At 40.6% G+C, this 12116-nt stretch overlaps 2 protein-coding genes across 2 annotated transcripts in view; both read left to right on the top strand.

Annotated features, from left to right (window-relative positions):
• The window catches only part of LOC118940319, a 104620-nt gene extending 99812 nt beyond the window's left edge, over positions 1-4808 (top strand). The window contains exon 17 of the mRNA XM_036949065.1: positions 4352-4808. Within this exon, the coding sequence (XP_036804960.1) occupies positions 4352-4599 (248 nt within the window). The 3' untranslated portion in view covers positions 4600-4808. The remainder of the gene's footprint in view (positions 1-4351) is intronic.
• A 1364-nt stretch (positions 4809-6172) lies between these two features.
• On the top strand, positions 6173-11084 carry LOC118940091 (B-cell receptor CD22-like). The gene is made up of 8 exons (XM_036948327.1): positions 6173-6406; positions 7601-7743; positions 8004-8188; positions 8405-8495; positions 9290-9329; positions 9579-9659; positions 9876-9956; positions 10035-11084. The coding sequence occupies exons 1-8, from the start codon at positions 6173-6175 to the stop codon at positions 10056-10058; spliced, it is 879 nt and encodes a 292-aa protein (XP_036804222.1). The 3' UTR covers positions 10059-11084.
• The last annotated feature ends 1032 nt before the right edge of the window (positions 11085-12116 follow it).

The raw sequence follows: 12116 nt of genomic DNA, 5'->3' as shown, positions 1-12116 counted from the left end.
TTTGCATGTTTCGCTCTCTGATCGGATTGTCTGAATTCACTAGTTGAGTGTCAATCACAGAAAAAAACAACATTGATGAAAATACATTTTGAGAAAATGTGAATCCCTTGTCCGTTTCCCTGACCCCTGCCAAAGACATAGAATGTGTATAGGGCAAAGATTTCAGATTTGCCTGTTCCACTGATATGGATTCAGCTAACAAATATGGAAACTCCAATGTTCACACCAGTCTCATACTTTTAAATCCATGACGGGAAGAGTGAACTTGCACACTTGGGAAAGGGTTGGGAATCGGGACCTCAGTCTCAGGCACCTTATTACCAGTTTGATATTTTGTTATTGATCCAAGTGGATGAGGACATGATTGGGACATATGAAGAGAGACTGGAGGCTGCAGTAATGTTGAGATGCCAGTAGGAGGAGCTCTAGTCTAGAACACTGGAACCTTCAGTAGCACTTTGGAGATGATGAGGAGTGATGGGTCACATCTTGTGAGGAAACACATTAAGAAACCATATAGAACAGTCAACACTTTGTTGTGGATCTGTATTTAAAGAAAAGACTATGTTGAAAATGGGCCTCATTTAGCCTCTTTAAAACATGTAGACCCATCTCCTCAAATGAAGAAATGTAAATAGCTATGCAGTCTTTAGCAGTACATCCAGTACATCCCTTTCTGACATGCTGTTGATGCATGTGATTGTCTTAAATCCCTGACTAGGCTACTTTCACAATGTGTCAGTCACTAAAATCACACTTCTTGTTTCTATGCACGGCTACGACGATAAGTTGACTCACTCTATCATTTTACTTTTACTTACATTTTTGACACTGTCTCGCCCTGACCTTAGTATTCTTTGTTTTCTTTATTGTTTTGGTTAGGTCAGGGTGTGACTTGGGTGATGTATGTGTTTTTGTACTGTCTAGGGGTTTTGTAGGTTTATGGGGTTGTTTACTATCAAGGTGTCTATGGTTGCCTAGATTGGTTCTCAATTAGAGGCAGCTGTTTATCGTTGTCTCTGATTGGGAACCATATTTAGGCAGCCATATTCTTTGGGTATTTCGTGGGTTATCATCTATGTCTATGTGATGGTGCATGTTAGCGCTCAGTTTCTTTAGCGGTTGTCTTGTTAGTTTGTCTAGTGTACTACGTGTTTTTTTTGTCCGTTCATTAAAGTATGCATTCACACCACGCTGCACTTTGGTCTCCTCAATACAACGATCGTGACAGACACTTTGTGAATATGGACCCTGGACTGGTTTAATGTATCAGGTGGAGTTATTCACCAGCTATAGAGTGAGTTGTTGTTTATGTTTCTAAGACTGCAGGGTGGGAGATGCATCAATGTCCTTGACAACAGCAGGAAGTGTGTTGGTGGTCTTTCTCTGGTCTGTAGCAGGTATGGTCTCATTCTTATCTTTTAGTTGCCCTGTTTATCAGTCTACAGATATTTCTAAAAGCATAACCATTTTTATGTTCTACTGTCGACACATTTGGTGTCTCCACTCCATTTTAAACAGTTGTCTTTCTCACCTCACTGAGTGAAGCTTATCTGTGGTTTTCATTCACACTCAACCAAAGTGTATCTATGTCTCAACTCAGCAACTATGGAACAAAGTGTTAGTGTGAGTCACAAGACCTTGAACTTAATGTAACGTCCTTGTGATGTCTAACTGTGTTTCAGTGGTACTGGGTCAGTATGGCTGGAGAGTTACACCACTCAGAGTATCTGTACCTTGAAGGGGTCAACAGTAGAGCTGTCCTGCTCTTACACATATCCCAGTGGTACAGTCACAACAACCTTCTGGTTCACAAAAAATTATGCTGAGGGTCCTGTAAGTTTGAGTGATGACCCAGACTACAAAGGTCGTGTGATGTACCATAGAGATAAGAAGAATGGCCACACCCTGAGAATCACAGACCTGAGAGAGAGTGACTCAGCTACGTACAAGTTCAGCTTTATAACAGACCAGACCAGATGGAGATATACTGGCAGTCCTGGAGTCACTCTGTCTGTTACAGGTAACATTCTATATACTGGCAGTCCTGGAGTCACTCTTTCTGTTACAGGTAACATTCTATATACTGGCAGTCCTGGAGTCACTCTGTCTGTCACAGGTAACATTCTATATACTGGCAGTCCTGGAGTCACTCTGTCTGTTACAGGTAACATTCTATATACTGGCAGTCCTGGAGTCACTCTGTCTGTAACAGGTAACATTCTATATACTGGCAGTCCTGGAGTCACGCTGTCTGTTACAGGTAACATTCTATATACTGGCAGACCTGGAGTCACTCTGTCTGTTACAGGTAACATTCTATATACTGGCAGTCCTGGAGTCACTCTGTCTGTAACAGGTAACATTCTATATACTGGCAGTCCTGGAGTCACTCTGTCTGTAACAGGTAACATTCTATATACTGGCAGTCCTGGAGTCACTCTGTCTGTCACAGGTAACATTCTATATACTGGCAGTCCTGGAGTCACTCTGTCTGTTACAGGTAACATTCTATATACTGGCAGTCCTGGAGTCACTCTGTCTGTAACAGGTAACATTCTATTGTCTGATGTTCTGTTTAATCTTCATTAACCCTTTAGGTCTAGAAATGGTCTTGATTTGTATTAATCTAATAAAAATAATGAGCTGGTGCACAGAAAATGATTTAGTGTCGAGGTGCTGACTAACGGAGAATAAACTGGAAGCTGTAACAACAAAGAGAGTCACACTGCATATGTATAACCTCCCAGTCATGTGTTGCTTAAAAAACACCAACATTTCGACATCACCTTCTTCAGGGTAAATGTATTGCATCTTGTGACCACACTAGACAACAGGTGATTCAGGTTGATGTTGTCTACTCCAGACCTGCAGGTGAAGGTGACTACTACATGGTGGGCAACGTCGAAGACACTGACCTGTAGCACCACCTGTACTCTGACTGACCACCCCACCTACATCTGGTACAAGAACGGACAACATCTAGATGAGAGTACCTCGCCCCAGTACAAAGACCCAGTCTCCAAGAACTATGATGACACTTATTCCTGTGCTGTAAAAGGCCATGAGGACCTTCACTCTCCTGCAGTGTGAGTGTTCATTTAATACATTATACTGTGTGTTGGTTTCACTATGAGAACTTGAGAACTTTGAGCATCTCTAGAAAGAACAGAGAACACAATCCAATTGACCTCTTGTTATGTCACTGTGTTTCAGGTGTTCAGGGTCAGAGCTGCAGCAGAGTGAATTACACCAAGAGGAGAATCTGTGTCCTGAAGGGGTCAACAGTGGACATATCCTGTACTTATGTTGGTTATGATTACATCACATCAACATTCTGGTTTAGAAGTGATAAGTCGACCCCTGAAGACCTAACCACTGACCCAGGGTATGCAGGTCGTGTGGAGTACACTGGAACATTTGAAGGTCCCTTCATCCTGAGAATCACAGATCTGAGAGAGGACTCAGCTGAGTATCGCTTCACTTTTAAAACATACAGCATTGAATGGGGTCATAGTTTCCCAGGAACAACTCTGACTGTCACAGGTAATACTACACTTACAGAACATTATGATATACTGGTAATACTACACTTACAGAACATTATGATATACTGGTAATAGTACACTTACATTATGATATACTGGTAATACTACACTTACATAACATTATGATATCCTGGTAATACTACACTCATAGAACATTATGATATACTGGTAATACTACACTTACTGAACATTATGATATACTGGTAATACTACACTTACATAACATTATGATATACTGGTAATACTACACTTACAGAGCATTATGATATACTGGTAATACTACACTTACAGAACATTATGATATACTGGTAATACTACACTTACAGAGCATTATGATATACTGGTAATACTACACTTACAGAACATTATGATATACTGGTAATACTACACTTACAGAACATTATGATATACTGGTTATACTACACTTACAGAACATTATGATATCCTGGTAATACTACACTTACAGAACATTATGATATACTGGTAATACTACACTTACAGAGCATTATGATATACTGGTAATACTACACTTACAGAACATTATGATATACTGGTAATACTACACTTACAGAGCATTATGATATACTGGTAATACTACACTTACAGAACATTATGATATACTGGTAATACTACACTTACAGAGCATTATGATATACTGGTAATACTACACTTACAGAACATTATGATATACTGGTAATACTACACTTACAGAACATTATGATATACTGTCACTACTTTATCTCTAGTTGTTGGAGGTTGAAATTATGAGGTTTGTTTTTTTATGTTATTCTCTCTTCATTCAGACCTGCAGGTGAAGGTGACTCCTGGCACAGTGACAGAAGGATCATGGGTTACACTGACATGTAGCACCACCTGTACTCTGACTGAAATCCCCAACCCCACCTACATCTGGTACAAGAATGGAGAATACCTATTTTCTGACTCCTCTCCCCAGTATCAATACTCAGTCAGTAGAGGAGGTTCTGACAGCTACTCCTGTGCCTCAATAAGAGGCCATGACAAACTCAGCTCTTCCAAAGTCAGTGGGTGAGTGTGGTGATTTACCTCCAGAGTTTGCCTCTCTTATGGTAAACAGACTTGATATTTTCAGTCAATTCAGAATGCTAATTTATAAGTAACTATAGTCCATTACTAACATGTTAGTACTGAAAACTAGCTCATTGTCAGGGTTTTCCTCCTCCTCTTCGTCTGAAGAGGAGAGGCGAGAAGGAGGACCAATGCGCAGCGTGTTAAGTGTCCATGGTCTTTTAATAAGAGAAACTCAAACATGAACACACTACAAAACAATAAACGTGGAAAAACCTGAAACAGTCCTATCTGGTGAAGAGAACACAGTCCTATCTGGTGCAGAGAACACAGAGACAGGAAACAACCACCCTCAAACACACAGTGAAACCCAGGCTACCTAAGTATGATTCTCAATCAGAGACAACTAACAACACCTGCCTCTGATTGAGAACCATACTAGGCCAGAAAACCAACCTAGAAACACAAAACATAGAATGCCCACCCAACTCACGTCCTGACCAATTCACATAAACAAATAACACAAATACTAGGGTCAGAACGTGACACTCAAAATCATACAAATAAGCTAATATCATCACCATCATCATGTCCTTCATCATTTGTTCCAGGAACATCTTCTCTGAGCTGCTTAAGGGTGACCTACACCAGTAGAAGCATCTGTTCCTTGATACCATCCGAGGACCTGCCTTGCACTACCATATATTCCACAGGTTAGACTGTTATCTTTAAGTCTGGTAGAGTCATTTTGTCAACTACAGAAGGAAACCAGAAAGTGTGTTTTTATTTGCTCTCATTCAGACCTGCAGGTGAAGGTGACTCCTGACACAAAGGCAGGGAAGAAGACACTGACCTGTAGCACCACCTGTACTCTGACTGACAACCCCACCTACATATGGTACAGGAATGGACAGTCTCTTCCTCGGTCCACTTCCCAACAACTCGCTATCTGGAGTTCTGAAACAGAGAGTTACTCCTGTGCTGTTAAAGGCCATGAGGATCTCCGCTCTCCTGCAGTGTGTGAGTCTGGAATCCATTGGGATAGTTTGTAGTTAACCTTTCTTTATAACAAAGTAAGGCAATTTTCTAACTTCAAGGTATGTGTGAAAAAATCGATTTAATGTATTTTCAGGTGTTCAGGGTCACAACCGCTGGAGTGTGACTTACACCAAGAGGAGAATCTGTGTCTTGAAGGGCTCCACAGTGAACATATCCTCCTCTTACACTCATCCCACTTGTTATATAGAACAAGGTTCATTCTGGTTTACAAAGAAACACCCTGTAGATCTCAGGTCATATCCAGAGTCTGCAGGTCGTGTGGAGTACAATAGGAACACAGAGAACCACCACACCATGACAATAACACACCTGACAGAGAAGGACTCGGCTGAATACAAATTCAGATTAATAACAACATACGAGGGGAGATTTTCTGGCCTTCCTGGTGTGATGTTGACTGTCACAGGTAATACTTCACCTACAGTCAGTTGTTACTGTAATAGGACAAGTCTAATCACATGACAAGCCAGTCTGGAGTCAAATATGACTGATGTTTCCTCTTAGATATCCTGTTGGAGATGGATCCTATGTCTGTGTCAGAGGGGGAGAGAGTCACACTGAGATGTAGAACCCAATGTACAATCGGTCTCAACCCCACCTACATCTGGTACAAGAACGGACAAAGTCTGACCAAACCAATCACCAGTTATAACAGCCTGATCCTAGACCCAGTCAGCAGTGAGGATGCAGGGAACTACTCCTGTGCTGTAGAAGGCTTAGAGAGAATCCTCTCTCCAGAAGAGACTCTCACTGTCAGATGTGAGTACATGGGGTGTTGATATATCTACAGTGAAAGTCATTGATATCATCTCTCTAATACATGGTTCTACATGTCAGTGTAATATACTAATCTCTACTAATTTACATCATCTCTGTAATACATGGTTCTACATGTCAGTGTAATATACTAATCTCTACTAATTTACATCATCTCTGTAATACATGGTTCTACATGTCAGTGTAATATACTAATCTCTACTAATTTACATCATCTCTGTAATACATGGTTCTACATGTCAGTGTAATATACTAATCTATACTAATTTACATCATCTCTGTAATACATGGTTCTACATGTCAGTGTAATATACTAATCTCTACTAATTTACATCATCTCTGTAATACATGGTTCTACATGTCAGTGTAATATACTAATCTATACTAATTTACATAATCTCTGTAATACATGGTTCTACAGTCAGTGTAATATACTAATCTCTACTAATTTACATAATCTCTGTAATACATGGTTCTACATGTCAGTGTAATATACTAATCTCTACTAATTTACATCATCTCTGTAATACATGGTTCTACATGTCAGTGTAATATACTAATCTCTACTAATTTACATAATCTCTGTAATACATGGTTCTACATGTCAGTGTAATATACTAATCTCTACTAATTTACATCATCTCTGTAATACATGGTTCTACATGTCAGTGTAATATACTAATCTCTACTAATTTACATCATCTCTGTAATACATGGTTCTACATGTCAGTGTAATATACTAATCTCTACTAATTTACATCATCTCTGTAATACATGGTTCTACATGTCAGTGTAATATACTAATCTCTACTAATTTACATCATCTCTGTAATACATGGTTCTACATGTCAGTGTAATATACTAATCTATACTAATTTACATCATCTCTGTAATACATGGTTCTACATGTCAGTGTAATATACTAATCTATACTAATTTACATCATCTCTGTAATACATGGTTCTACATGTCAGTGTAATTTACTAATCTATACTAATTTACATAATCTCTTGCTTCCTTACATGGTATATGTGTTCTTATTTGTTCTGTCATCTTCAACACCAGATGGACCAAAGAACACCTCAGTGTCAGTCAGTCCCTCTGGTGAAATAGTGGAGGGCAGTTCAGTGACTCTGACCTGCAGCAGTGATGCCAACCCACCTGTGCAGAGTTACACCTGGTACAAGAAGAATGGAGGTCACTATCAGTTCTCCTATGGGATCACAGGACCACATCTTGTCTTCAATCAAATCAAGTCCTCAGTCACTGGAGAGTACTACTGTGAGGCCTGGAATGGGATTAAGACGGGGAGGTCTGAGTCAATCAACATCAATGTGAAATGTGAGTAAAGTACAGCTCAGTATCACATGTGTTCCTGTTAATGTTTTGTATTAGTGGATTCTTATTTTTGATAGTCTGGCTTCACAGATTTTGATATGTCATGTGAGGTTGTAATTGCACCTTTATAACCCTCTGATGAATTCTCCTTTACCAGACGCTCCACAAAACACCTCAGTGTCAGTCAGTCCCTCTGGTGAAATAGTGGAGGGCAGTTCAGTGACTGACCTGCAGCAGTGATGCCAACCCACCTGTGGACAAATACACCTGGTACAAAAAGAACGTAGCCTCACCAAAAGCATCAGGACAGAGTTACAGCATCACTAACATCATCTCTGAGGACAGAGGAGAATATTACTGTGAGGCCCAGAATGGAAGAGGATCTATGAACTCTACAGCTCTGATGATCATTGTAGCAGGTAAAGTTACATCTTCAATACTTCAATACAAAATGATGTTCAATAAGAAATGATGTTTCAAGGTATCTTCTTCTAGTTTGCCTCATTACACTTTGGTTTATAACTATACATAGGCTTCTGTATACGGTACAAGTATTGCATCAATGTCCTGTTTTGCTGTATATTCATTTTCACTTCATAATAACATGTTCTCATATGATCTGTATTATATTACAGGGAAACAGACCTCAGTTGTGACTGCAGCTGTAGGAATCATAGTGGTTGTTCTGGTTCTCATCCTCTGTTTCTCTGGATTCATGTGCTTCAGGTGAGTGAAAATTGTCACGATCGTCGTATTGAGGAGACCAAAGTGCAGCGTGCTGTGAATGCATACTTTACTGAACGGACAAAAAAAACACGAAGTACACTAAACAAAACAAACAAAATAACAAGACGACCGTGACCCCTATAGAAACACTGTGCTAACATGAAACATCACATAGACAATAACCCACCAACCACAATACAACACAGGCTACCTAAATATGGTTCCCAATCAGAGACAACGACAAACACCTGCCACTGATTGAGAACCATATCAGGCTAAAACACATAGAAATAGACCAACTAGACATACAACATAGAATGCCCACTCCTATCACACCCTGACCAAACAAAACATAGAAACAAACAGCGCAAATCATGGTCAGAGTGTGACAGAAAATAGATATTTGTATTATTCTTTCACCTTAGCACACTGATTTGTTCTTAACTCATTAAGGTATAGGCCCAATGCCCTTAACCACGAGGCCACCTGGCGCGGCAGGTAACTTAGTGGTTAGAGTGTTGAACTTGCAACCAAGATTGAATCTTTGAGATGAAAATATACAAATCTGTCGTTCTTCCTCTGACCAAGGCAGTTAACCCACTGTTCCTAGACCAGTTAACCCACTGTTCCTAGACCAGTTAACCCACTGTTCCTAGGCCGTCATTGTAAATAAGAGTTTGTTCTTAACTGACTTGCCTAGTTAAATAAAGGTAAAAAAAAAACTGTTAAAATGTATTTGTAATATATCAACTTACTTACTCACAGAGCAGAACTCACTCTGTCCCTCATTACAGGAGATCCACAGGAGGAAGTGATGCCACAGCAGACACACAGGTGATTCTATTAGTTGCAACAGGGTTTCAGCTGTGTCGTGCTGGGCAAAAAACGAAATGTTCACCCAGGGGGTTACAACTCCATTTTCATTAATTTACTGACAGTCTCTTTCATACTATTTTCATTGTTCTCTCTCTCTCTCTCTCTCTCTGTCTCTCTCTCGCTCTCTCGCTCTCTCGCTCTCTCTCTCTGTCTCTCTCTCTGTCTCTCTCTCTCTCTCTCTCTCTCGCTCTCTCTCTCTCTCTACAGAGTGACCATCCTGACTGTAACAGTGACACGTACACAGCTCTGAACATGAGGACCATGTCCCCTGACTATGACACTCTGATAGTAAGTCTCTTATAATACATTTGGTTTGCTTATGAGTGTGTGTTTTATACAGTACTTGAGTATGTTTACAGTAAATTATGGAAAGACTGGTGTTTCAAAGAACTCATGCATTTCCTCTCTCCCTCCTTCTCCTTCTCTCCCTCCCTCTCCTTCTCTCCCTCCCTCTCCTTCTCTCCCACTCTCTCTTTCTCGCTCTCTCTCTCTTTCTGTCCACAGAGTGTCCATCCTGACCCTAACAGTGATACGTACACACCTCTGAACATGAAGACCAGGTCACCAGAGTATGACACCCTGGCAGTAAGCGTGTGTGTGTGTGTGTGTGTGCGTGTGTGCTTATAAAATGTGGGAGTGCTACTTCAGTATGTCTTTTTTCAGAATGTGAGGGGAATCTCCCACTGAAGAGTATCACCACAGAACCTGGACTGAAGAGAACAACCACAGATCCTGGACTGAAGAGAGGCACCACAGATCCTGGACTGAAGAGAGGCACCACAGATCCTGGACTGAAGAGAGGCACCATAGATCCTGGACTGAAGAGAAGCACCATATATCCTGTACTGAAGAGAACAACCACAGATCCTGGACTGAAGAGAATCATCACAGATCCTGGACTGAAGAGAACAACCACAGATCCTGGACTGAAGAGAAGCACCACAGAACCTGGACTGAAGAGAAGCACCACAGAACCTGGACTGAAGAGAAGCACCAACATTGAACCTGGACTGAAGAGAACCACCAACATTGAACCTGGACTGAAAGTTCCAATACAAAACGAGGCCTTACACCTCTATTCTATTGCTGCCATATCTAGAGGTTTTTACACACCATGAACTTTATCTTTTCAGTAAATACTGGAATATATATTTTGGAATGGAATATATTGATGATAAATGAGATGTGTTATATTTTGATGTAAATCTGTTAACTATCTTTAGTTTTATTTCTGATCTTTTTCTATGGGATTTTGCCATATACAGATGTTTTATAACATCAATAGTCCTACTTTCCTCAGCAACTAATATGGATCATATTGAAAACAGCTTTTTAATATTTTTAGCTCTTGGGCCAAGTTTCTCCAGATGTTTTTCATGATGATTAACTTTGTATTGCTGTCAGATATTATTACTAATTTTATATTACGTAATACAATATTGTTCCGTCATGATATATTTTTTATTTTCAAATAAATGTAATCAGTCCGTTATTATAATTTCCAACATTTTGGTAGGCTATTTGTTAGTCAACTTGTCTATCATTTCTAAATACATGCAGTGGCGACACGTCATTCAAGGCAGCTGAGGCAGAGCTAAATCCGTTTTCAGCCCCATGGTTAGCTTTTTTTGTTGCTTGTTTTGCATGTTTTGAAATTAATACGTGAAACATATCAGTTTGCAAATAAAGTTAATAAATAAATAAAGCATTGAGTTAATAAAGTCGCATAGAAACATGGTCTCTCTTTTCCTTTCTTGAGTTAAGGCAGCTCCAAAATGCAGGTGTTTCAGCCTAGCTCAGTGCTTTCTGTGGTGGTGGGGCAGCCAGCATAAAATACGGAGCGTAGGGGTTGGTAATGTTCTCTAGTTGTGCTGTGATTGGCTCAGTGTTCTGTCACTCATGGGGACACTACATAACCACAAAATCTACGGGTAGAGCTCGAAATGTTAAACCCCTTGGGTGCTGCCATAGAATTACAGTAGAAATGCCCATCCAACAAGGCTCAAGGTCATTGGCTTAGACAAAATTACGTCAAATCGCGTTAAATCTACCGTAGCTTTGATTGGACTGATTGGACAAACTTTCAAAATCTTAGCTGGCAAGCTAGACAAGCAGTCATCATCATGCATCAAGTCGACAATCTACTGACAAATCCTTATCAATCCTTGTCATATGAAATTATAGATAAAACGTATCAGTGCTCATTGGCCATTGGACATAAACATTAAAAAACAAGTTGGAACAAATCACAAATTCAACAATTAGTGCTAAGGCAGCACTGCAGGCCCGGGTTTGATCCCGGACTGTTACAGCCGGCTGTGACCGGGAGACCTATGAGGCGGAGCACAATTGGCCCAGGGTCACCTGGGTTAGGGGAGGGTTTAGCCGGCCAGGATGACCTTGTCTCATCATGCTCTAGTAACTCCTTGTGGCCTGGCGCCTGCAAGCTGACGTCGGTCGTCAGTTAAACAGTGTTTCCTGCGACACATTGGTGCCTGCTGTTTGTCCTCCTGTCCAAGGGGTGGAGCTGGAGAGCACCAGGCTGGTGATCAGGTACCCAGACCGCTGGATGCAGAGAACCCCTCACTCTCCTCAGAAGACCAACCCTATAGGCCTCAACACCTCCTCAGCCTCCCAGTACGCCTCCACATGGTAAGGACATCTGTCTTTGAGGAGAATATTACTGTGAGGCTGAGAATACAATTGCATCTATGAACTCTGCAGCTCTGATGATCATTGTAGCAA

Source organism: Oncorhynchus mykiss, chromosome 17, assembly GCF_013265735.2.
Source record: "Oncorhynchus mykiss isolate Arlee chromosome 17, USDA_OmykA_1.1, whole genome shotgun sequence".
Taxonomy (NCBI): domain Eukaryota; kingdom Metazoa; phylum Chordata; class Actinopteri; order Salmoniformes; family Salmonidae; genus Oncorhynchus; species Oncorhynchus mykiss.
Note: the sequence above shows the minus strand (reverse complement) of the source record. Positions and strands in the feature narration are given on the sequence as shown.

Excerpts from the sequence above, each read along its gene's own strand:
- LOC118940091 (XM_036948327.1), top strand. The coding sequence starts at position 6,173 with ATGGATCCTATGTCTGTGTCAGAGGGGGAGAGAGTCACACTGAGATGT. Across the intron at positions 7,744-8,003 it reads AATGGGATTAAGACGGGGAG|CAGTGATGCCAACCCACCTG; the intron begins GTCTGAGTCAAT and ends ACTGACCTGCAG. Across the intron at positions 8,189-8,404 it reads TCTGATGATCATTGTAGCAG|GGAAACAGACCTCAGTTGTG; the intron begins GTAAAGTTACAT and ends ATTATATTACAG.